We start from the raw sequence: 27,063 nt of genomic DNA, 5'->3' as shown, positions 1-27,063 counted from the left end.
TTCTTTTCATCCGTTTATTTGCAAAATACCTTATTACAATTTAACATTATAATAATGCCATATTTTTTCCTTGTTCCAAGACACACTTACTGTATTGTCAAAACACGATACTGGGCAGGATACTTACAAATTAATATTTCAGAAATAAAACTAATATGTCAGTAACATTGTCAGATATCATGGGAATGGTTAAAGGTCAAGAACACCCTAGAAGAGTAAAATCCAACAAACCTAACACTGAAAATTTCATCCAAATCGGATGTAAAATAAGTTATGACATTTCAAATTTTCACTTATTTTTCACAAAATAGTTATATGTACCAGCCAGTGACAACAAATGAGATAGTTGATGTCCCTCACTCACTATTTCTTTTGTTTTTTATTGTTAGAATTATACAATATTTCAATTTTTAAAACTTTGACAATAAGGACCAACTTGACTGAACCACAAAATGTTAAAATTATGGTAATTCCACATATTCAGGGAGGAATAAAACTCCCTTCACATGAAAGAGAGGAGAAAATAAGAATATTTCACATTTCATATAATAAATTACAAAAGAAATAGTGAGTGGAGGATGTCATCAGTCGCCTCATTTGCACACCAAACAGGATGTGCATATAATAACTGTTCTGTCAGCTTCTGTGAAATTAAGCGAAATTTCAAAACATCATAACTTTCTTATTTTACATCCAATTTTGATGAAATTTTCAGTGTTATTCTTGTTGGATTTTGCTCTTTTTTATTCGAATCAACTTTTTGTTGAGGTGGACTTGTCCTTTAATGAAGGCTTTTATCTTATCAAGAATTTTTTACCCGACCAGTGGTGGACCCATGCAGGTAGTGGAAAACGCTGCGCATACACACATTTTTTTTGGTGACATAAATCACTATTGATTGGGAATGAAGACTTTTTTTTTGTACAAAAAAGGGGGTTCCTGGGGAGCGTTTCATGAAAGGACTTGTCGGACGTTTTATATGACAAGTTTTGTTTTATCCGACAGTTACCATAGTAACTGTGCTTTCCAGCCAATCAGAATCAAGGAAAGTTGTCAGATCTGACAACTTGTCGGACATAAATGTTGATGAAACGCTCCCCTGGTTTTGCCCCTGTCAAACTCCTGTGCTTCTCAGCCAATCAACATCAAGGGTAAGTTGTCAGATCTGGCATTTATCCAATGATATATGCTGATGAAATACTCTGCAGAGGGTAAATTGCCAACTCGTCCACTCACCACATGATCTAGCTTCATTTAGTCTTTAATGCCATTCCATCCATCAACATTTCGTCTAACAACCGTTTTGGTCCAATAACCATTTGCTCCAATTATCACTTCGTCGTATCACCAGTTCGTCTATGACCATTTGTCTCATAACCAGTTGGTCTAATATTTGTTTTCTTTTCATTCGTTTTGCCCAATTAACACTAAGTCTAATTAGACCAAATGTGGGCTAAATGGCTAATGAACCAACTGGTTATTAGACAAAATGGCGAGTGCACTAAATGGCAATTAGACCATATGGATATTGGATGAACTGATGGTAGACCAAATGATAGTGGACGAGTGGGTAATTGGACAAACTGGCATTGGACCAAATGAAAATCAACCCTGCATAGCATGTTCTCTTCAAAACTAATCTGACAGTGCTCATCAATCACTTTCAGCTAAGATAAAAAGCATCTCAAATTTTAAAGGTCCTGATTTTTTAATCTAATTATTGACAAGCACAACTTTTCACTCTTGCTATAGTTTCATGGAAATTCTACATTTTTAATGGTGAACCCTGGGTGAACCTCTTCTTTCCTACTGATGAACATGAACAACTTTTGTAACGTGCCATTTACCCCTAAGAAATATCCAACGGCGCCGGCTCCCACAATATGTCATACATTTATCATAAAGTTGCTTGAAAAGATGGGTCTTTACTTCATCAAATTGATTTTAATCACAGCCATGGCATATTTCCCTTCAGCAAGAAATTGATCCACATTGTGCTGCACTTGACCCAGGTGAGGTGAAAGGGCACACAGTAGGATTTATTCCTTGAAATGCTTTACCACCTACATGGTGGCTCAGTGAAAGCCGGGGTAACAGTATGATACCAAGTAACAGGCAGTTAGGATAATATGCATGCTGTAAAGGCGATCGCACACCTTACGATTGGTCTGCGACCCGATTTCAGAATAAAATGTAGTAGAATTTGATGCTAATATTTAGACTTGGAATATCTTACTATGTAATGTTCTAAATCATCGCACGAATACCTATGTTCAAATCTGTGACTATGCTATCATCCTTCTTAGAATAAAATCAAATTTAATATCTAGTCGCAATGACGTCATAGCAGTCGTACAATTGGCTACGATTTGAAACTAATTTGGCCTTTACTCCAAAATAAAGGCTTGCAATCTTTCAAAATGGTTATATTAAGTATTCTTTCAATTAATTTTAACCTCAAATAAAATGATATGTTCCATTCACATTTTCAGAAAATGAGCAAAATGCGATTTGTTCCAAAATCGGATCGCAAACAGTTGTAAGGTGTGCGGTGGCCTTACCTGTGCTATATATAATGGACATATTACGATAGACTTCTGTAGTCCGAAGAGACTGTGGAGCGTTGTGGTCCAGTGGACAAGTCTCCAGGCTTTAAAACAGAGGGTCCTGGGTTCGAATCCCAGCCATGGCATTATTTCCTTTAGTGCTCAAGAAAATGATCCAAAATATCCTGCACTCAACCTAGGTGAGGTAAATGGGTACCCGCAGGAAGTTATTCCTCAAAAAAAGCTGCGAGCACCAGAAGCTAAGCAGGGGTAACATAGCAGCACCCAACAGTTAAGGTGGATATGTGCACTATACAAATATCTTACATAATTATTATTACAATTATCATTATTACTATTCAACTTCGGCTGAGCCACCAAAGAAAAATTGTCATCATGATGAAACCATGTAATTTATTAGCCTTGCCACAAGTGTCACATTCAGACTGTTGCCTAGCAAACGGTATCTCTGCTTTTTGGTAGCACACTCTGGGAAACCTGCATATCAGATGAATGTGAAAGGATGAGAGGTGTGGGGGGATATACATGTAGAAAGAGAGTAAAGGAGAGAGAGATATTAAACCATAAAAATAATATTAAAAAATAATACTAATAGCAGGGCCCGCCGGGAGAAAAGTTTTTGGAACTGAAGTGGCTACCCTGCAGGTATACCGTTATTATTATTATTATAATTATAATAATGAAATACTGATATATAAAATCATGATATGTAAGTGATAAGTGATATTATAAGTGATATAAGTTTATTCAAACCAATCAGGTTATATATATATATATAAGACAAATATTTAGTACAAAGGTTGGCAAAAAGAATATAACATGTACGGTTTTGGACCCCATAGAAGCAGAGCTGGTGAAAGGGGCCCCTTAATGAAATTAATATAACAATACAAAGGAATATTATAGCAAACATGTTGATGATATATGATTCATGACACCTCACTAAAACAATAAAAGAATAAAAAAATATATATATCCAATCTAACCCGATTTAACTCTCCACGTCACATTTGGGGAATGGTAAACATCAAGTAAATAAAATCATCAGTTTAACAATAAACTAGCTAATTGCTACAAATAAATACAAACTAATGTTTTAAATACAGGATCACAAATTTTCACACTACCATCATCAAGACTTCATTCTCCTTATTAATTCAGAAATATCAAACGGAAAGAACTTCATAAAAATTGGATATTGATATTACCAAAATAAATTTGTCTCATTTAAAAAAAACAGTGATGTGCACAACAGGGATTGCATGCAATGAGTTGATGATACCATGCACTGGTGAACTCACTATTCTGTATTATAGGCATGTAGGAAATTCAAGATTTTTCAGCTTTTTTCCAATGAAATGTAGTTGGTTTGACTCCCCATGTAACTAACATATATCACTGAAGGTAGGCCCCACACTAACCCTTTTCTCTACTGGTCCGACCTGATCATGTCGGACCAGTACATACCCAGTTTTTCAATTTTTTACTGGACCGAACCTAAAATTTACTGGTCCCCAAAAATAAAGAAAATTGTAAAGACTTAGAGTTTATTTTGCTGTCTTTTATTGCTAATTGTTACCCCCCCAAAAAAAAAAAAAAAAAAAAACAGTACACACACAGCATAATTCATGAGAGTAATTTCTTGAGACGCCAGGCGCTGTGGCCAGAGCCATTTTTATAATTTACAAAAGAGAAGAAAATATATTTTGTATCAGTGAGATATAAATCTTACTGGTCATGTCGGACCAGTAAATCTGGCTTTTTCTGAAAAGTTACTGGCCCAATAGCAATTTTTACCTGTCTGGGACCGTCGAACCAGTGCTAGTGTCGCGCGCTGCTGAAGCCTACTTGTAATTAATTATAAAGTGAGCACGAATGAATTATTGAAATGTCTGAAAATTCTTTTTAAACAAAGCACAAGAAAAATGGTCCTCTAGGCCATTCCTCAAGCAATTTGCTTTGTATGGGCCAAGCTGTACTCTGTGTGTTCTGAATACATGTATACAACACTATGATGTTTGTATTTATATTTGATATGATTGAATAAATTGAAAATGAAAGGGAGAGTGTGTGACAACTCCTTCATACTTCCCAAGTTACAAATTATCAATGTTCCATTGACAAGTGTTTGACTTCAATTTCCATCGAAAAAACAATAAAAAACAAAAATTTGAAAAACAAGGAAATACATAAGAAATAAAAAAACAATAAAATACAAAAGAAAAAAAAATTGCAATACCAAATTTTCTGTGAAGTAAATTTGATCAGGATCATACAAAGAGTCTGTGAATAAAAAAATTAGCAGTTTTGGGGAGTATGATCGTTGATCAGGGCAAATGTTTTATTTCATGTATAAATTAGCATAATTAATTAATTAAATAAAAAATCACATTATTTCAAAAAAAATAATAAAAAAACCTTGTAGATTTCATCGCACACTACCACCGTGCAAATCTTTGCGGTGCTTGCGTGATCGAAGGCCGAGATCTCGGGAGGGGGGGGGGGGGGGGCATCGGTATCCCCCCCGGCTGTGAGATGGGGGAAAATAACCTGCCTCTTTTAGGGTTAAGGGTAAGGTTTCACATGCTAATACTTGTTAAGGGGTGCATTTTCAGAACATGGAAAATACTTATTTATGGTGCTTTTCAAAACCCATGACCGCGCATGGCATCCACTCGTCAATTGAAGTGGCCCCCCGGGGGGAAGTGCCCTTCGACAAAAAAAAAAAAATATTTTGCTCACCAAAATCTTGCGGGAAGTGATGTAAGTTGGCGACCTCTCGTGGAGTGAAGTAACGGAGATGAAGCGCCCTCAACCTCACTAATCGCTCCTCCTCACTACATGATCCCGGAGAGAAAGCTGCAGACATCTGTGACAGGATTAACAAAGATTAGGATTAAAAAGAATATAAGATTAATATCACACAAGAGTGTGGGACTGATGAAAGAATTAATGTCATGTTTCAATAATATTATAATGCAAGTACCTATACATTGACTTGGGCATTTACAAAGCCACTTCACCCCCCCCCCCCCGGGGGGCCACTTCCATTGACGAGTGGATACCATGCGCGACCATGAGGTCTAAAAAAGCACCCTAAACATGTATTTTCCATACTCTGAAAAGTATTGGCGTGTGAAACCCTACCCTTAACAAGTATTGGAAACAAAACGATACTATATGACAAGTGTTCCCTGAATTGAACCCCTAAGCAAGTACAGCGACATTTCAATTGTTTTGTCACGGACGTCGGCCGTCGGTTTTACCTTTACCTACATCATTGGGTTTAGTACAGTTCCACTCGCGGCGCAAATCGTACTCTAAACACGTAGTGTTAATTGACTCTTGGGGCAAAAAGTACATCCTTTACACTTTAGTCTTGATTTTTTATACCCTCGCAAATTTGACCCTAAACACGTAGTTTTCCTATCAAAAATAGATACCCTTTTTTCATTATTTTAGTGTTTTTGACACCCTTATTACGTTACGTACGTAACGTGTCCTATCTTGAAAAAGACATCCTTTTTACATGTTCTTTTGGTCGCGCATGGTATCCACTCGTCAATGTAAGTGGCCTCCCCCCGGGCTTCAACCTAGGCTTGTTTTTGCTATCAACTGACAATAAAGGACCACTTTGGATGACTCTGTTTAGTAAATATATTCATGCCTTCTTTTAAAAAAAGCCCTGTCACACCGTTCAGTGCGAGCCTTGTGGGTGATCACTCCCAACTCACCAGCAACAAAGTTTTGAGTGTGCTCAAGAGTTTTCTGCGTGCAAATCAGACTTGTGTGTGCTTCTGAGGGCAACTGCGTGTGAGATACGTGCGAGATACTGTCAATGTGGGCGACCGAGCTGCGGGTAGCAAAAAAAAGCCACCCATAAAGCTTGCATGGAACAATGTGAGACTGTTTGACTGTTTCTTTACAACTTGAAGCTTGCCAAACGTTAGCAGGATACACCCAACAGGCAACCTGTGCAGATTGGCTTCCTTCATTCAATTATTATTATTTCAAAGGATCCATGTCCCCATCTACGGTTTAATAGTGCGATATTTCTGCAACATGCAACAAAGAAGCTGACATGAAATTTAATATTTTTTGGGGGAGGGTTTTGCATGTATTCTAAGATAGAAATCACAACATTCAGACATGCAGACCCCCAAGTCAGGCAACTTTCTCTTTTGCATAAATAAATTCATTGATTTCTTGAACAGTTTGGTGTGTTCTCCTTTGCTTAACAAAGGACATTTTGCAAATTACCTGCAGAAAAAAATTATGACACTGATGGATTTCCATAGAGTTAGGATTGATTGGATCAATCGTAACTCTTTGTACGATGGGGCCCAGATTGAATGAAATAAACTTACATCAGTTGAAAGATCAGTTCTGAGTGTGGATCCTGTACCCTCCACATAATACGCATACCTATTAAAACACAAATCAGTGTATACTGTATTAAAGGGGAATCCAACCCAAATAAAAACTTGTTTTAATAAGGAAAAGCAAAATCAGACAAGTTGATAGGTCAAAGTTTGAACAATATTGGACAAACAACAAGAAAGTTATGAAATTTTAACAGTTGTAAATATTGGTAATCACTATACCCATTGAGACTTCAAATTGGCCGCATATGGGATGTCACAGTGATGTAAGGCAAGGACTACTCTTCCATGTACTCCAATACATATTTTGGCTAAAATTTCATTTTTCCCAAAAGTTTTATTTCAAATTATATTTTTCTTTCATGAGGACATAAAACAATATACTACCTGGGTTATATTTAGATTACTGCCCCAGGGGAATGGGTACTTAGGAGAAAACCACAAATCCCTGATAATAAAGTACATGGCCTATGGGAAAGTTGTCCTTGCCCCTTGTCATAATTTACTTACCCAGTTGCCAATTTGAAATCTACATAGTATAAGTGATCTAAATTTTAAAGCAGCTATAACTTTCTTATTGCTTGTCCGATTTCTTTCAAACTTTCACCATTCTGTTTAATTTATTTTTCTCCTTCCCAACACAACATTTATGGCCAAGGCTGGATTCCCCTTGAATAGAATGGTCATTTAAAAACTGAGCTTGAAAATTCATTTCCTAAGCTTTAAAATGATATATAATATGTTAAAATTGACCGACAATAAGCATTACAAGTACTTGATTGAATGCAGAGGAAATTCAGCAAGAGCTTAAAAAATAAGGAGAAAAAAAGGTTTGAAGTTGGGGTTCACTCAAGCATGAGAATACATACTGTGTAATCTCAGTGAAACTTCCAAGCAGTCCGAAAAAGTAGTGTCAAAGAAACTCTTGTATCTTTTCTTTTATTCAACTTCACGACTTCAAATTTTCAGTTTGAAGAAGAAGAATTGCTCTTTCAGGCAAGCAATTTTTGTTCATGTCTGGATTTTAGAGATTAAATTATTATTTAAGCTATTTACAGAGAACCTCACCTGGTGACTTATTGGTGGTTTCGGGGTGGTAGGTCACATACATACATCTCTCAAACAACTGTGTGTATAAAAAGAGTTAGGACAGAAAAAGACCAATTTCTTAGGAAATTTCACAATTTGGGGTCTTTAATCATCATTTTATGTTTTAGTCAGTTTGATCTTCATCAGTTATGATCTTTATTCATCATAAAATAAAGTTAGTTGCTCTATGAAATATTTAAATTGTCATAACTTTGATTGTTCGTAAACAAAGTTGGGGAGATTTAGGTCCCCCATTATAGGTCTTTATGAAACAGGCCAATAGTATGAAATTCCTTACGCTTTGGTGAAGCATCGAGTCTTTGTCTCATCGGCTGTAACAATGTCCATCATGTGTGCATACTTCAGTAAAATCTTGTCCGGTATCAGATATTCCTCCATTGATTCTTCGTCCAAATCAGTTTGAAGGTAGCCGCCTATTTTACGGCCCCCATCATCCTGACAATTTTCCTGTTCGCTTTGTTCACTTGAAGACACCATATCACCACAATAAGTCACCTCTTTACCAAGTGTCTTTTCCTTTTCATTTAAAGTTGATTCCTCAGTCGAATGGAGGAGATTTCTAAGCTCCTCTTCTGATTTTGTTCCAACAACTTGCTCATTCGAAGATACCATGAATGATCCATCCTGCATTTCACATGAAGCTATGTCCACATTTGCCTGCCCCAGTGGGGACACCATAGAGTTGTCACAAACCAGTCTGCTAGGTTCATTTCCTTCATTTGTAATCAAAGGCATGTTTACTCTGTGCTTCACAAGATCTGAGCCATATTTCTCGTCAAACTTTAGAGGGCGCTGTTTGGCAAGCATGAAGTATCGTACACGCTGATTGGGTATGCCGATGTCCATTGGGGAGAGCAGGAATTCCTAGAATTAAAGCAAAGACAATTTTGATATATGAAAAGAAGGGGCAAATTCCAGCCCTTTACCAGAGGAAAAATAGCAGACTTTGAATTCATCACTTTCAAAGTCATCTATGAAAATTCTGTACATATTTCATAACAAATTTGGAGTCAAAATGTCACTTAGCCCAAAACCAATGAGGAGAAATGAAGGGGGGGGGGTGGAGGCAATCGAATTTTGAACCCCAACCTAAGAACAATTCAATTTTTTACTTTTATGCAACTGCTCTGTATGTTGTATGCAGTTATATATTTCCAAGTCTCGTCTTTTGATACCAAGCCATTATTGACCCTTAAAGTGCTGCGGCATAATCATTATTGAGATCACGGGTCGTGTGGTCCTGTGGTTAGAGCATGGGACTCATAATCTCAAGGTTGTGAGTTCGAATCCCCACTCTGCCATTGTCTCCACTTTGATAAAAAGGCCAGCGAGTAATATCTGTCGTCAATAAGGTCAGCCACTATGGCTGATTAACGTAGACGTAAAATGTTTATGTAGGTAATTGGTTATATTCCAACTTGGCGTTTACCAGCAAAACGCTGTCCTGCTGAGTTCCAACGGGAGTTACAATAAACAGAATCAGAAAAATTATATTTTAAAGATCTATATTTAGTACCTTATTTCAGGCAATAAATAATGCATGACTTTAAAGGTGCACGATCCTCGGCACTGTTGGATGGTTTTGTAAGCACCGCCATCTTTGTTACGAAGATCAACGTAATTTGCATCAGCCAGTCACGCAGGGTTTATTTCCGATTCGTCTAATGCCAATTTGTCCAATTGCCAACTCGTCTAATATCATTTGGTCTACTATCAGTTCGTCCACTCACCACATTGTCTACTTTCATTTAGTCTCATGACATTCTGTCTAATAACCAGTTGGTCCAAAAGCCATTTAGTCCATATACCATTTGGTCTAATTGGACTAAGAGTTAAATTGTGCAAAATGAATGAAAATGAAATGGATATTAGACCAACTGGTTTTGTGACGAAATGGTCATAGACGAAATGGTGATTAGACGAAGTGATAATTAGACCAAATGGTTATTGGACCTAATGGTTATTAGACAAAATGTTGATGGACGGCATGGCATTAGACTAAATGAAAGTAGACCATGTGGTCAGGGGACGAGTTGGCAGTAGACGAATTGGCAGTTTACCTGTCCGACAGTGCCCTCTGAATCCAGAGATTATGCACCTTTAATGTGCAACACCACCCATGAATTTATTCATTTAACCAAGCACATTATTACCTGAAAGTTGTAATTGCACCTCTGCAGAGTATCCACAAGGAAATTTCTGCAAAAACAATAATACAGAAAAAACATTCAAAACTGGTTAAAAATACAGTTTATTCTGATACCACTGGCCCATATTCGAAAGTCCGGTTTAAAGATAAATACCAGTTGTGGTAACGATCTCAAAATGAGTTTGAACAGAATCCAATGAAATGACCACCAAAGTGTTTGTATGTATAATTGAAATATATGTGCCAAATGTGGAGAAATTAGCAAAAAAAGCACAGAATTCCATAGAATGTCGGGTATTTTTCCAATCATTAATACACTGTCCCACATATGGCATTTTGCGTTAGTGATTATCAGAATTACCAGTTTTCAGATTTCATGAATTCACAAAGATCAATTTATTTTAATGAACCAGAACTAGATCTATTATAATATGGTGGCATTTAATCTTGATTTTAAAGACTTTCTCCTGAAAGAATTGTTTGCTGCAACTCCTGTCTTTTACCTTTAACTTTTATATAGTCGAGTATATATGTATGTCTGAGCTACAGTTACGGGAAGCTCAAAAAATGTGTTTACAATGTACATTTCCTACATTGTCCTTTCCTTAAATGCTTTTATGATGTTGAGAGAGAAAACTCTTTTTTTTTCATCATTCTTCTAAGAATTGAACCTCTGTTGTAAGAGATTTATCTCAAATTGGCACATCCATAGTCGTTCCATAACTCTAAACGAACATTTTGGTGAAACTCCCAAGTGGTATTTCATAAAGCGTGGAGCCTTGTGGCCCATGGATTAGTCTTCTGACTTTGAAACAGAGGGTCGTGGGTTCGAATCCCAGCCATGGCGTAATTTTCTTCAGCAAGAAATTTATCCACACTGTGCTGCACTCAACCCAGGTGAGGTAAATGGGTACCCGGCAGGATTAATTCCTTGAATGCACTGAGCGCTGAAAGGCAGCTCGAGCTAAAGCCGGGGTAATAATAATAATAAACACTGCGCCTCGGAAGATAGTATTTCTAGATAGATGGCGCTATATAAATGCCTATTATTATTATTATAAAGCTGCTTTAAAGGGGAAGTTCACCCTGATGATAAAATGACTATAATAGAAGCATTAAAAAAATAGGGTGAAAAATATTGCAGAGATGTGATATAAAAAATGCAAATAGCTTTTTTGTGACAGCGTCCCTTCAGTCTACGGTACTCCAGAAAACGTTGACTAATTGGATAAGGTTAAAATATACCTTGTTTCTGAGGTCTCAAATCCTTTCACATTTTCAACCAGCAAGTAAGTCGGTCTCTTGGCTATTCTGTGAAAAGATAACACAACGTTAAAAAGAAAATTAACTGAAAAAGTTGGAACTTATTCCTCTCTTAATTGTATGCTCATGAAAGTGATCAACTTTAACCCTTACTTGACTGGGGTGGGAGGGGGGTCAATTTAACCCCCTCAAAAAATTTTGTCACTTTGCCGCCGTGCAAAATTTTCTAACCGCACCGCTGGGAGAGTCTTTCCAAAATTATGCAAATTAACCCTAAGTGCATGTCAGACACAAAATTGCTCAAAAAAACATGATTCCATGCACAAAGTCAAATTGTGTTTTTAACCAAAAAATCATAAACATATAATTATTTTTACTTTTGTTAGTTTAAATGGACTGATTTTCTGCTATTTATGATCGTCTGGGTCCCCGACATAGTTTATTGAAAAAAACAATAGAAAACAAAGGTTAAAAAAACATAGAAATACATAAGAATTAAAAAAAAAAAAATACTTAGAAAAAATATAGATAAATGAGATTAACTGTTTAAAGAAAGGCAATGTCTGAATTGAAATTATCTTTTTTTTTCTGAATTAGCAATTATGCTTCAAAAGCATATTAATAATAATAATAATAAATTGGTACTTATATAGCGCATAATCAATTGAAATTGCTCTATGCGCTTTGTACAAATTGCTCTCCAATATTACAGTTACACTACAACAAAAATAAATATTTTTCAAATTTCTTCTGCTGTATGCAGAATATTGACTTCTAAATGTTTTTATTATCGTTTGTGGCAGATATTGGGGCAACTTAAGAAAAGTTGCTCGCCCCAAATCATTCCATTTTTCATATGTTAGGGGTAAGTTTGGCTGTCATGAGGGCGAAATTGCCCACCACCCTTATAATGTATTTTCACCAACGCTCAAATGATTCGACATTCAGAGTTGACATACAACGTTGGGGCTCAAATAAAATGGTTGTCAAGCAGATAGTGTAGTCTACTGGGCAAACCCTTCACTCAAGTTACGGGTCTGAATGTGCAGCCTACCCATGCCTTGTGTACTGACGGCCCTCTCGCTCAGGATTGAAACAGCAGGTTTCGTATGTGCTAGTCTTTGCGTCGAGACACACTTGTTGATGAAAGTTTCAATCAGGGTCTGTGCCTGCAGACTACAGACAGTCGTTCTAAGCTTATGGCAGCAACCCCTGCAAACTTTCTTATTGATACAGGTATGTCATAGAAAATACAACTTTGTTCATCGTTTTGCATGTAATCAATAGAGATGCCTTTTTTTCAAAATATCTCTTTTCTAAAAATTTTTGTTACATACTCTGGTATGTCTGTTTATTGTAAATTTCTTTGTTGAAGATGAATTCTGGTACAGGTAACAACATAAATTAAACTGTTCACAGAATTGAATAAAAGTTATAAAGAATTACAAAACCAAAAAAAAAAAAAAAAATGAAAATGAAATCAACTTACTGTGGTAGATTCCTCATGATATTGAAAAAGGCATTTGTCCTTGCATCATTTTTATCTCCTTTCAAGCCAACCCTGATATCAGAAAAACAATTAAATATTGTTGTCATTGCGTTGTATTCTGAGGGGGCAAAACAAGTTACAAGCTCACAAAGTGAGCCCCCTACTTGAGATCTTGAAACCCCGGGCTACACCATTACCATGACAACACAGTTTCCAACACATTTTGAAAATGAATCTTGCATGTCTTTACTCAAGATAAATTTTTGTGCCAACCTTCAAGAGCAATGATAAACAAGTGGAATGCCTCTGGCCGTCTCACCTGCATCACGCGATTCAATATAGCAGCAGTGCTGATTTTGAAAACTACTATAACTCGCACAAGATGTTCAGTGATACTTGGTTACTCTTATTTCCACGTTTTATGAACTAGACCAATACACTTATAGAGATATGATGGCAATTCAACAAATACCCCCAACGTGGCCAAAGTTCTTTGACCTTACATGACCTTTGACCTTGATCATGTGACCTGAAACTCGCACAGGATGTTCAGTGATACTTGATTACTATTATGTCCAAGTTTTATGAACTAGACCAACACACTTTCAAATTTATGGCTGTAATTCAACAAATACCCCAATTTGGCCAAAGTTCATTGACCCTAAATGACCTTTGACCTTGATCATGTGACCTGAAACTTGCACAGGATGTTCAGTAATACTTGATTACTATTATGTCCAAGTTTCATGAATCAGATCCATAAACTTTCAAAGTTATGATGGTAATTCAACAGATACCCCCAATTCGGCCAAAGTTCATTGACCCTAAATGACCTTTGACCTTGGTCATGTGATGTGAAACTCATGCAGGATGTTCAGTGATACTTGATTAACCTTATGGGCATTTTCACGGTAACTGACATTACACGGCACAATGTTTTCACACCTTTCATTGTGTGTATCTCTAAAACAACAAATGATGGGAGTTTGCTTTTGATAGAGTTAATAAAGTGAACCTTGCTGTATACTCTGATACTAAGTTTTCCTATGTAACCACATTTTTTTACGCATCAGCAAGCAAAAATGTGTCGGTAACTGACATTACGCAAAAGGACATGCAATTCCAGGGTGTTCATTAAAATTGAAATATCTCATGTCCCTGAGTAGATAGAGTAATAATTTGAATATGTAAATATACCTCCGTTACTAGGTTAAGATGTGTCAAAATATTTAACAATTCGTTTTTGTCTTTTGGGGGCTATGATAATTTTTCCACAACCATGCTGGTAACTGACATTACGGTAACTGACATTACACTTAATTTGCCATAGAGATAACACATGGAAGTCAAATGTGTGGAATCATTGCATTGTATCTTTTGTGCAGGGCTTCACATGAAAGTGAGCTTGATGTGGAAGTATACCTGAGTTTCTAGGAACATTTTAATGAAAATTTTTTTTCTTTTTCTTAATTCCTTTCTTTGATTTGAACATTTTTATCATTACTTGTCGGTAACTGACAATACACATTAACATTTACCAATTGTGCTATATGATTTTCAAAGGCATAATTTTCTTGGTACTTATATGTAAGGCTTTTTAAAATCATAAAAGTTTCATAATACTTCACATTTTTAATTATCAAAAGATAAGAAATGTATGTTTTACTTACTCGGGGGGGGGGGGGGGGGGGGGTGGGGTCATAGCAGGTACATGTTTTCCTATAGTAATTTAATATTGCATTGACTGTACACATGGATTTTTCTGACTATACACCCATGATATATTCATCAGTTTTATATTGACTTTTTAAACCTTTTCCTTCTCCAACCTCCCCCTCCCCTCAAAAAAGGCAAAATGAATAAGGGTCTCCTCCCCTAGGCTACACGTACCCCTCCCCCGAATCTCATGCAGCCATGTAGTTTTATTGATTTCTATTCTGGTCAGTGCAAGCAATGCTTGTTCATATCTGTCGGATTTCAATTCTCTTCATAATTTGTTTAATCATTTTCTTTGCTAATTTCTTTTTTAAGCTGTCAACAAAAAATAAACTCCAGCTTCTAAACTGAAACTGAACTATTTGTAAATTAGAAGAAAAAAACCCACAGTTTTAGTAGATCCATGCAACATTGATCAGAACTGTCAAATTTCACTTTTCATCTATACTTGTAAACCCAAAACAGAATTGTATCACACATCCACACTACTAACAGGGATAAAAACCAGGAATTTACTTTTAGCGTGGCAATGCTCAAAAGAATCCTAGAAACTAAAAAAGGGACCCTGGAAATCCCCTTCATCACAATGTTAAGCTTAAAAATGTTGCAGATTTAGGCAATAGGTTGGGAAAAGTACCCCCTACACCCCCCCCCCCCCCCGAAAACCAAACAAAAAATTGTCTGATACAAACAATTAGGTACTTGGCAAGTGCAAGTACAAAACAATTTCATTGTAATTTTTTTTGCACGATGGGAATGCAACTTCCTTCATAATTTCATATAGTATACCTTGTGAACTATACCTTTTAAAAGTCAATAGCAAGCTCCTTCTGGTGTGACTTTTAAAGTGAAAGACATAAATAACAAGTATACAATATTTCTTCACCATAAAATTGACCACATATTTGCATTTCAATATTGGTAACCAACGTTTTATCATGGTAACTGACATTACATTTCGGTAACTGACATTACATTTTCCACTTGGTAACTGACATTACATATATTTAATGGTACCCTATGGCTTCTTTGTTAATTGGTAATCTTTAATTTTGGTGTAGAAGGGAGGGGTGTTACCTAGAGAGGAAATCTACCAAGTTTCATATAATAGATCCTCTTTTCCAGGAAATGAGAAAAAAAAGTTCATGTTTTTGGTAACTGACATTACATACCATATCACATACTTCATCAATGTTTTTTTATCAGATGAATGAATTACTGGTGTTTCTTTCTGTGGGATTTTAAAAAGTGTTATAATAGCAAGCTAAATCACAGGCGAAAACATCATGATCAAACCTGTTCTTTAAAAATCTGTCAAAACAAAATATGTATCAATATACTATTTTCAACACTAATTTGTATCCATACTTTGGCAGCCATTTTGAAATAAAAAATGGCTGCCAGAGTCGGCAAAAATTTTTGTCTCAGAAACTTCAGGTCTTGTTTTATTAAAAAACATAAAGCATTTGACATGAATATCAACTTGATTTTATTGCCTCTGTGTCCATCTGTGGTGAAAATGCCCTTATGTATAAGTTTCATGAACTAGGTCCATATATTTTCTAAGTTATGATGACATTTCAACAAGTGGAATGCCTCTGGCCGTCTCACCTGCATCACACGATTCAATATAGCAGCAGTGCTGATTTTGAAAACTACTATAACTCGCACAAGATGTTCAGTGATACTTGGTTACTCTTATTTCCACGTTTTATGAACTAGACCAATACACTTATAGAGATATGATGGCAATTCAACAAATACCCCCAACGTGGCCAAAGTTCTTTGACCTTACATGACCTTTGACCTTGATCATGTGACCTGAAACTCGCACAGGATGTTCAGTGATACTTGATTACTATTATGTCCAAGTTTTATGAACTAGACTAACACACTTTCAAATTTATGGCTGTAATTCAACAAATACCCCAATTTGGCCAAAGTTCATTGACCCTAAATGACCTTTGACCTTGATCATGTGACCTGAAACTTGCACAGGATGTTCAGTAATACTTGATTACTATTATGTCCAAGTTTCATGAATCAGATCCATAAACTTTCAAAGTTATGATGGTAATTCAACAGATACCCCCAATTCGGCCAAAGTTCATTGACCCTAAATGACCTTTGACCTTGGTCATGTGATGTGAAACTCATGCAGGATGTTCAGTGATACTTGATTAACCTTATGTATAAGTTTCATGAACTAGGTCCATATATTTTCTAAGTTATGATGACATTTCAAAAACTTAACCTTAGGTTAAGATTTTGATGTTGATTCCCCCAACATGGTCTAAGTTCATTGACCCTAAATGACCTTTGACCTTGGTCATGTGACATGAAACTCAGGCAGGATGTTCAGTAATACTTGATTAACCTTATGGCCAAGTTTCATGAACTAGGTCCATATACTTTCTAAGTTATGCTGTCATTTCAAAAACTTAACCTCAGGTTAAGATTTGGTGTTGACGCCGCCGCCGCCGCCGCCGCCGCCGGAAAAGCGGCGCCTATAGTCTCACTCTGCTATGCAGGTGAGACAAAAACTTAACCTTAGGTTAAGATTTTGATGTTGATTCCCCCAACATGGTCTAAGTTCATTGACCCTAAATGACCTTTGACCTTGGTCATGTGACATGAAACTCAGGCAGGATGTTCAGTAATACTTGATTAACCTTATGGCCAAGTTTCATGAACTAGGTCCATATACTTTCTAAGTTATGCTGTCATTTCAAAAACTTAACCTCAGGTTAAGATTTGGTGTTGACGCCGCCGTCGCCGTCGGAAAAGCGGCGCCTATAGTCTCACTCTGCTATGCAGGTGAGACAAAAAGGGATATTTTAGTTTTCTTCCTGGGGTTTTGGCAAGAACTTGCTGTTACCAAGGCAACACAATTTCAAACAAATGTGGAAAAGGGGATTGCATGTTTTTACCTGAAGACCAGTGTTGGTGCCAACTTTCATGAGCACATCACGGCAGGACTTTTTCACATTTTGAAAATACTGCCCCCCCCCCCTTCCCCAGGCTAACATGTAGTTAGGGGTTAATTAAAACAAACTTAATATAAGGGTAAACGTCAAATACCTAGTGAATGGTTGACACGGAGGGCTCATCACAAACATATCTGCATCAAAAGAAGAGAAGTCATCTGCACTGAATCCCTGTGTTTCAATGAGACAGAAAAATTAAATAGCATAAAGGAGAATACCCCCTCTATAGTCCATTCCAGAAAAAGGAAACTGGGATTACCAAGCATTTCTTCTTCAAAGGCAAATGAATTATGATATTTTATTTTGCAAGTACATGTATATCATCATAACATTCAATCATTCCTCTATATACGGTACTGTATTTTGGTACCTAATATGAAACTTACAATTCATGCATTAATGAGCAAGACGAGTTTGAAATGTTAATTTCAAAATCAGGTTGCGCAGAATAATTGGACAAGCATGGTTCAAGATATGGCGACCGTTCCGATTTAACAATTGGCGCATTAGCATTCCTTTTGTATTCTTTGTGAAGTTTCTCTCACTGATCTTTGAAATGAGAGTAGATTCAGTTTCACAAGTGAGGCTCTGCACACATAATTTCTGATATGCCTCAATATTTATTGTTTGCATTCAACCATGCGTGAACGATTTGGTCTCAAAGTGAAGACAAGATTCCACTATTATTATAAGTGTCAGATTTATAGTAAAACATATTAAAAAATTGTGAAATATCTCTGAAAATGGGATTACTTTTTTGTGGGACGCACTGTATAAAATTGGTATAATAAATACAATGTGTTTGTCTTATCTTTCCATAGATGCTCACCATCATAAAAGATGAATAAAAACGATCAGTCAATATTAAGAATACACCTGTCCTGCAATGTTTTAAATTTTACAGTAGTTTCAAGCAAGATCTCTGGTAGTGGTACAGCTATCTTTTCTGCTTTCTAGTTAAAAAATGCAACCTTATAAAAAGCATACTACTTTTTATGCATATCTTAGAATCCCTATTACTAATGAATATTTTGCTAAATGCATATTTTTCGTTTTTCAAAAGGTAGACACTTCAAAAACCTGAGAAACATATAAGGGATGGTATCATTGGTTCACTAATTTCCTTAATGAATCCTCATAATATTTAATGTATTGAGAAAATGTCTAACTTTGCATATTTGATTTTGCTTGAATTCACATTGTTACATTTCAATGGTCTCTATTCACAACAACCCAATGTTAAAGAGAAATTGACCTTTAAAAGAAAACTCCAATTTGAAATCGAAATAAAAATAAATAAAGTAAAACTTGAAGTAAAGAATGAAAATACATGTATCATCAGATAATGAAAAATATAAGTTTAACATTTTTTGTGCAACAAATCCATATTCACGAGTTGATGATGTCATTTCTTTACGTTTCATTTGAGAAATATCATAGAATTGACATTTTCTACTCCATCTACACAAAACCAGAATGTCATTCCTTATTATATTGCGTAAGATCTTTATTGCTGTATTAAACTTATTTTCTTGTAAAGTAGGATTGACATCTCCTTTCATAGACATACCATGAAAATAATTTTTTTTAAAGAAATGGAAGGCAGACATCATCCACTCACTCATTGCATACAACTTTTTCAATTTATTCATGAAAAAAAAAATCCAGCAGGGCCCTCTCTTGCAAAGATTTACAACTGATCCAATCAACCACAACTATGGAAGGCCGGCAACACAACACCTAAAATGCATGTCCGTTTTGTTTTCTAAAAATGATTCATGCATGCATCATTGTCTTGTCAATCTAGTGTGCTCCTTGTTGTTTACGAACGGACATTGTGCAAATTTTTTGTATGAAAAACAACATTGCTGGCCTTCCAAAGTAGAGGTTGATCAGATCAATCGCAACTCTTTGTAAGACGGGGCCCTGGTGGGTGTTTCATAGAGATGTTCGAAAGTTATGACTGACTTCAGGCACGACTGGTGATACCTTCTTGTGCTACGTGTATGAAATGAATGAGAAACAGAGTTTAGCACATATGAAGGTTACACCAGTCGTTTGTAAAGTCACTCGAACTTATATAGTGGCGGATCCAGGGGGGGAGCACATCCCGCCCATGCCCCCCCCCCCATTTTGAAAGCCATAATCAAGATTTTTAATGTAAATATGCCGTTCTAACACAAGTTTGCCCATCCCATTTTGAAAGTCACAGCATGTATTTTTGATGGGAATATGCAGTTCATACACAAGTGAGGACCTTTTTTTTTTGCTTGTCAAATTTTCCTTGGGAAAATAAAATGTGCCCCCCCCCCCTGGAAAATCCTGGATCCACCCCTGACTTACGAACAGCTTTATGCAACACCCACTGGTTTGAATATCACTAGGTTAACCAACCTCCAAATTCCTCTGCATCAAGTTAACTTCGGGAAAATTGTGTTGATAGACTGCATTTGCAACCGTGTTTATTTCCACCGCAGCTACCACAGAACATGGAACTCCACAATCTGAAATACAAAGAGGAATGGATGTAAGTTCATATCCGGGTCCGGGGGGGGGGGGGGGGGCACTTCCATAGACGAGTGGATACCATGCGTGACCATGGGGTTTCGAAAAGCACCCTAAACAAGTATTTCTAGTTTTTGTTTCTAGCTTAACCTTACAGAAAATGGACAGTGGATCTGTCACAGCAATCATACTCCTAGATCTGTCGGCCGCATTTGACACCGTAGACCACACCTTACTTATTAACACTCTGACTAGTTTAGGTGTTCAGGGCAAGGCCATACAATGGCTGAAATCTTATCTCTCATTCCATTCACAGTCAGTCCTCACAAATGGTGTTACCTCTTCATCTAGGCCATTGGTCAGTGGCATCCCCCAGGGCTCTGTTGGAGGGCCCACTTTGTTTTCCATTTATTTCAGAGGGCTTCAAGATATTTTTAAACGTCACTCTGTTCACTATCATTTATATGCAGATGATATTCAGATTTTTGTATCGTTTTCACCCAATCAAACTAGTGCCACACAAGCCCTGTGTAACCTTGAAAGATGCATAATGGACATTGACACTCGGTTGAAGTCAAACTCGTTACTTTTGAACCATAGTAAATGTGAGTTTTTAGTTTTTGGCTCAAAGTTTCAACTTAACAAATTCAACATTGATTCCATTTCTATCTCAGGCAATGATATCCCCTTGTCAAAGTCATGTCGCAATCTTGGAGTTATTTTTTATTTTTACATGTCCATGTCCAACCAGATTACAAGCATTTGCAGATCAGTTCGTTATCAACTGCGCAATATTGGCTTCATAAGAAAATATCTCACTCGCTCAGCAACAGAGAAACTGGTACATTCACTCATTTCTTCACGATTTGATTTTGGTAATAGCCTCCTTCACAACTTACCAGATTCTCAACTTGGGAAATTGCAAAGGTTGCAAAATGCAGCTGCGCGTATTGTATTCTATCTAGCAAGCGCAGCCACATCACCCCTATATTGAAAACTCTTCACTGGTTGCCCCTGAAGGAAGGCATAGTCTTTAAAATCCTTCTTTTGATTTTTCATTAGTCAATGGAACTTACCCCAGTTACAATAAGTCTTTGATGCATAATTACCAACCCTCAAGAAATTTACGATCCTCATCATCTAATCTCTTACAAATTCCAGTTACTAAGAAATCATGCGGGGAACGGGCCTTTGTTCATGCAGGGCCTAACCTGTGGAGTTCTCTTCCACAGAGTTTGAAAACCCAGACTTCAGTGACCACCTTCAAGGGCAACCCGAAAACATACCTGTTTAAGAGTGCTTTTTGAAAGACATTGTGGTCGTGAGTGCCTAAGACCACAGGGTATGGGTAGCTTGCACGCACGCATCCTAAAATGGGGAGATCGCGAACGGACGGCCGTGCGTTCGCAAGGGGCCATGCCTGCGTGGAAGCCATCTTCATTACTTGAGAGTCGACCGGTGCGAGATTAAGACGTCTGTGCTTAGAGTACATCTACACAAACCAACCTTTGCTTCGCCCTTCGAGTTTGAACCATCTACAGCAAGAATACATCACACCAGTAATATCTTACAAGTTACTTTGGGCCTGCTTTTAGTTCGACATTCATTTCACCGCTGCCTTACACCAACTTTTGTCTGGTGAGTATCTCTAGAATTTCCTTCTGCTAACCCCACTTCCCACCCTTTTTCCCTCACAGGTGATTTGTATATAATTAGGCAATTACTGCCACAACATATTGTTCAGACATGTACATGTGTAAATAGTTTTTGTTGTTCTGCTCTGAAGTGCCTTGAGCATCTAATCAAGATGGAAAGTGCGCTATACAAATCTCATGTATTATTATTAGCGATACATAGCTGATTTTCAGGTCACGTGATACGCGTACTCGTCACAACATTCAATGCAATCAATCATAGAAAGTACTAGCCCTATGATCAATCGCCTAAACTTTATGGGCCGTATTCTGAAGTCAGGTTTAACTTACGACCACGGTCCCAGGGGGACCACTTCCATTGAAGAGTGGATACCATTCGCGACCAAAGAAAAGCGTAAAAAGGACCTCATTTTAAAGATTGGGCACGTTACGTACGTAAAGTAATAAGGGTGTCCAAAACACTAAAATACTGAAAAAGCCAAAAAGGGTATATATTTCGCTAGGAAAGCTACATGTTCACGGTCGAATTTGAGAGGGTACAAAAAAGACTAAAATGTTTGATAAAGGATGTACTTTTCCCCCCACCCCTACGTGTTTAGAGTCCGATTTGCGCGAGGTGTGGGAGGTGGTTATATGTGACCCCTCATGCTTTATCAATAGATAAACAATACATGAAAACAAACTAAAAAAAATGATGTATGGTGAAGAAAACATGTTTACGACCTTCAGCAAAAAAAAAAAAAAAAAAACCACCACGATACAAAACTAAGATGTTACAGTACTAAACATGCTAAATCATTTATTTATTTTTAATTCATTATCATTATTATTTTTTTGCTGAGATTAATTTTAATCAATGAAAATTATTAGATTTGTGCTTACTTGAGATGATGAATGAAACAAAAAAGAAATATATATGCGGTAACTTTAAAACCTTAAGAATCCATCACAATCATTACAAATGAAGATAAGTTCATTCATTGTACCTATAAAAGAAAAAGTTATGGAAAAGTCCATACGAAAATCCTAGGGTAGGCCCTATGTTAAAGCAATACTGCAGGCCTACGTCTCGACTCCTACTTAAATTTGATTTTTTAAAATCTTTTTAATTTTTTTATATTTTTGAAACTTACGTTCTTATATAAACCTCCATAAAGTTATCAACATTAAATATCACCGTTTATGATCATTGTCATTTTTAGCATTGTTTCTGTAAATAGTATTTTGTTTTTTCCATTGCGGATTGATTTCACACATCTTTTGGTTTTATTATTGCAAAGCGCTACTTTACCCGCTTGACATGTTTGCAGCAATTTACATATATTTGCTTGTCTTTGGTTACTTTTCATGCAAAGGTATGTTTAAAAAAATTTGCTTGCTCGATAGAAACAACTGCTTGCCCGATTTTTTTCAAAAATTCTTTTGCTCTTAATTGTTCTTTTCCGTCCTGGCTGAACTTGATTTACTGGCGCTGCCCTTGGCTTGGCATTTCTTTTTCTTGACTTTTGTTCAAGTTGTTCTGGTTGCCGATCACGACGACAAAAGTCGCCTATTTTAGTCTGACGGCTCATTGTTTATTTGGTTTTGAAGTTGAAGCCGAGTCCTGGCCAGGGTGACAAAATGAAATACAGGACAATCGACAAAAAAAAAAAGATCAAGAAAGAAGGCTACACAGTGTTAGACTTGTGAAAAAAATATACAGAATTGGAAGGGAGGGTGAACGAAAGAATGAAGGAGAGAAAGAAAAGAGATGAATTGAGAAGAAAGAAAGAAAAAATGAAGGGGAAAATGAAGGAAATAATAAATAAGAAAATTCTAATAAAAGAAGGATGAGAGAGAGAATAAAAATGTTTCCGTCATTCTTTGAATTGAATATAGAAAGAAAGAAAAAAGAAAAGAAGGGAAGATGAATAAATGTGTGAAAGTCATAATAAAGAAGAGAAAGACAAACAGAAAGTAAGAAAAAAGGAGGAAAGACAGAATGAAGGAATAAAATGTTTCCTTCATTCTTGGAAGAAAGAAACAAAGAAAGAAAACAGGAAGGAAGGAGGGAAGGAATGAAGGAAGAAAGGGAAAGAAAGTATAAGGGAAAAGAATAAGGACAAAATGAAATAAATAATGAAAGGAGGAAAGAGAGGGAGGAAAGAATGAAGGGAGGCCAGAATGAAAAAAAAAGAAGAAAATAATGGAAGGAGAGAAAGAATGAAAATAAAAATGAGTGGAAGGGAGAAGGAATGAAGGAAATAAAAAAGGAAATGTAATAAAGAAGGCAAGTAAGAGAAAGAAGTAAAGAAAGACAAGTGGAATGCCTCTGGCCGTCTCACCTGCATCACGCGATTCAATATAGCAGCAGTGCTGATTTTGAAAACTACTATAACTCGCACAAGATGTTCAGTGATACTTGGTTACTCTTATTTCCACGTTTTATGAACTAGACCAATACACTTATAGAGATATGATGGCAATTCAACAAATACCCCCAACGTGGCCAAAGTTCTTTGACCTTACATGACCTTTGACCTTGATCATGTGACCTGAAACTCGCACAGGATGTTCAGTGATACTTGATTACTATTATGTCCAAGTTTTATGAACTAGACCAACACACTTTCAAATTTATGGCTGTAATTCAACAAATACCCCAATTTGGCCAAAGTTCATTGACCCTAAATGACCTTTGACCTTGATCATGTGACCTGAAACTTGCACAGGATGTTCAGTAATACTTGATTACTATTATGTCCAAGTTTCATGAATCAGATCCATAAACTTTCAAAGTTATGATGGTAATTCAACAGATACCCCCAATTCGGCCAAAGTTCATTGACCCTAAATGACCTTTGACCTTGGTCATGTGATGTGAAACTCATGCAAGATGTTCAGTGATACTTGATTAACCTTATGTATAAGTTTCATGAACTAGGTCCATATATTTTCTAAGTTATGATGACATTTCAAAAACTTAACCTTAGGTTAAGATTTTGATGTTGATTCCCCCAACATGGTCTAAGTTCATTGACCCTAAATGACCTTTGACCTTGGTCATGTGACATGAAACTCAGGCAGGATGTTCAGTAATACTTGATTAACCTTATGGCCAAGTTTCATGAACTAGGTCCATATACTTTCTAAGTTATGCTGTCATTTCAAAAACTTAACCTCAGGTTAAGATTTGGTGTTGACGCCGCCGCCGCCGCCGCCGTCGGAAAAGCGGCGCCTATAGTCTCACTCTGCTATGCAGGTGAGACAAAAATGAACAGAGAGAGAGAGAAAGGATCAGGAAATACAAATATATATGTAACAAAGAAGGGCAAGAAGGATAGAAGGATAGAAAAGAAAGAAAGAGGAAAAAGTTCAAACTTCAAGCAAATAAAACAATCCAATCATATAAAAAAAGTCCTAATGATATTTGGTGTTTTTTTTAAATACATTTTTAAAATAAAAAAAAACTAAAATGTTTTAGAAATGAATAAAATACGGGACGTCTGGTCACCCTGGTCCTGGCCGAGTCAGTCTGAAGCTTGCATGCATTCAGTGCGATCGAGCTCGAGAGTCGACTGGCTCGTGACATGTACTGTAGCGCCGATGTATTAGAGCATGCGCTCAGAGGGCGAGAGAGGGATTTCCCCAGCTAGCTCCTTCGTCGATTAGTAGCGCATGCGCACAGTGTAGTTTAGAAAGTAAGATGGCAGCCCCCATCGAACAGGACCGCTGGTGATAAAATGTCGGTAAATTGGCGCTGATTTGACATGTTTCCACTGTTTTTTTACTGTTATGACATTGTATGAGAGATAATTGGCCGATAATTGCAATTTATCAAAAAATTATTAAACTTTACCGTCAATTTATCTTTTTCATTTAAAAAAACAAGCACTTGCCCGATTGGGCAATTGACTTTGAAAAATGCTTGCCCGCCCGTCAATTTCACTTGCCCCGGGCAAGCGGGTTTGTCGCGCCCTGGTTTATACTCTAAATAATTACATTTGTATTTCTTGCGTTATATCTGACAAATATAATAAATAAATTTGATTTTTCACACGCAGCCTCTCATATTTTCCTTTTTAGTCTCATACAATCAGACATGTTGATTTTGTTTACTTCATTCAAACCCTAAGTTACCTCAACAAATAACATTTAAAGCATAATTTTCAAAAAATTATCACTGCACTGCAGACTCTAAATATAAGTATTCTATAAAAATTCAGAATATTGAACTGATAAAATGTTGAAATTACTTAACTAGAGTCTACCCTAATTACTCCAATTTTTATGTCGGACAAGGGTCTCTTTCAGTTTCATTGAAATATCAATGAAAGGTGTCTCTAAGTCTAAAGACTAAAGGGCACCGCGTTCTAGATATAAATATTGAAAATTTCGATTTGATCCAGTTATGTCAATGACATCTGGATCAAGTCGAAATTATTAAGATTCACAAAGAAACATATTTCTTTGTGAATCTTAAATTGTTTTTTCTCTTATTAGTTCTTCTTACCTCATAAATAAAGTAAGCAACATACATCATCATATTATCCTACATCTCAATTTATTATAAAATAAATGATTTTATGAAAAGTCGTCATTCCGAAATAAAAGGTTCATGTGACGATGAAGACTAAAAGTGAGTTAGATCTAAATATTTTTCCGTTACTTCCGTATCGATATTAAACTTGACTGCAGAATCAACTGTATTTTTCCAGTAGATGCGGTATTTAAACAAGGTTAGGTATATCAAACGATGTCGCGGACGTCGGACTTGGATTGGAAGACAAAATTGCCTTCGTGAAACGGAAAGCATTGATTTGTCGCCAATCTTCTTATCTCGGTAGAATGGTCCTTAACCTAAGACATTCCTAAGTATCTCTCATCTTGTCATGAAACAGGCCCCAGATCTATAGCGCCTCCATGCACGAACCATCGCCCGAGGTAAACTGAGCTGCGCGCGAGATGGCTCGCCGTCGGCCGTCTGGGGCGAAGATAGCTGAGCAACCCCACAAATTTCAGTATATGGGCACGTGATTAGTATTAAACTACGGTAATACGCTCCGACTTTTTTTTTTAAGTCTGATTTTCACCGACAGATTGTTAGAAAAATACAAGAAAATATATCTGAATCGACCAAATACCTTTGACAGCACAATGTAAACCGCCGACGCCGCTGAAAAATTCTACGACACGGAGATTCTTTGTTTCTTTCTCACGACAATATTGTTCACTGGAGGCTGCCATCTTGGAAATAGTCT

The 27,063-nt window shown here is 36.6% G+C and overlaps 1 protein-coding gene across 3 annotated transcripts; it reads right to left on the bottom strand.

Annotated features, from left to right (window-relative positions):
- Positions 1–27,063, bottom strand: LOC129263324 (tRNA (cytosine(38)-C(5))-methyltransferase-like). Of its 3 annotated transcripts, none has more exons than XR_010293890.1 (11): positions 26,947–27,063; positions 20,058–20,167; positions 17,758–17,834; positions 12,961–13,032; positions 11,454–11,519; positions 10,213–10,258; positions 8,337–8,923; positions 8,018–8,075; positions 6,935–6,992; positions 5,310–5,436; positions 1–3,044 (listed from the first exon to the last, which is right to left on the bottom strand). XR_010293890.1 is itself a non-coding variant. In XM_064100955.1 (10 exons), exons 1-10 carry the CDS (start codon positions 27,047–27,049, stop codon positions 2,941–2,943), a joined length of 1,350 nt encoding a protein of 449 aa, XP_063957025.1. In that variant the 5' UTR covers positions 27,050–27,063; the 3' UTR covers positions 1–2,940. The 3 variants fall into 3 exon arrangements, 1 of the variants encoding a protein (XP_063957025.1); XR_010293889.1 differs by lacking the exon at positions 8,018–8,075 and having other exon boundaries at positions 1,094–2,136; positions 2,562–3,044; XM_064100955.1 differs by lacking the exon at positions 8,018–8,075.

The sequence above is a fragment of the Lytechinus pictus genome, chromosome 6, assembly GCF_037042905.1.
Source record: "Lytechinus pictus isolate F3 Inbred chromosome 6, Lp3.0, whole genome shotgun sequence".
NCBI lineage: Eukaryota > Metazoa > Echinodermata > Echinoidea > Temnopleuroida > Toxopneustidae > Lytechinus > Lytechinus pictus.
Note: the sequence above shows the minus strand (reverse complement) of the source record. Positions and strands in the feature narration are given on the sequence as shown.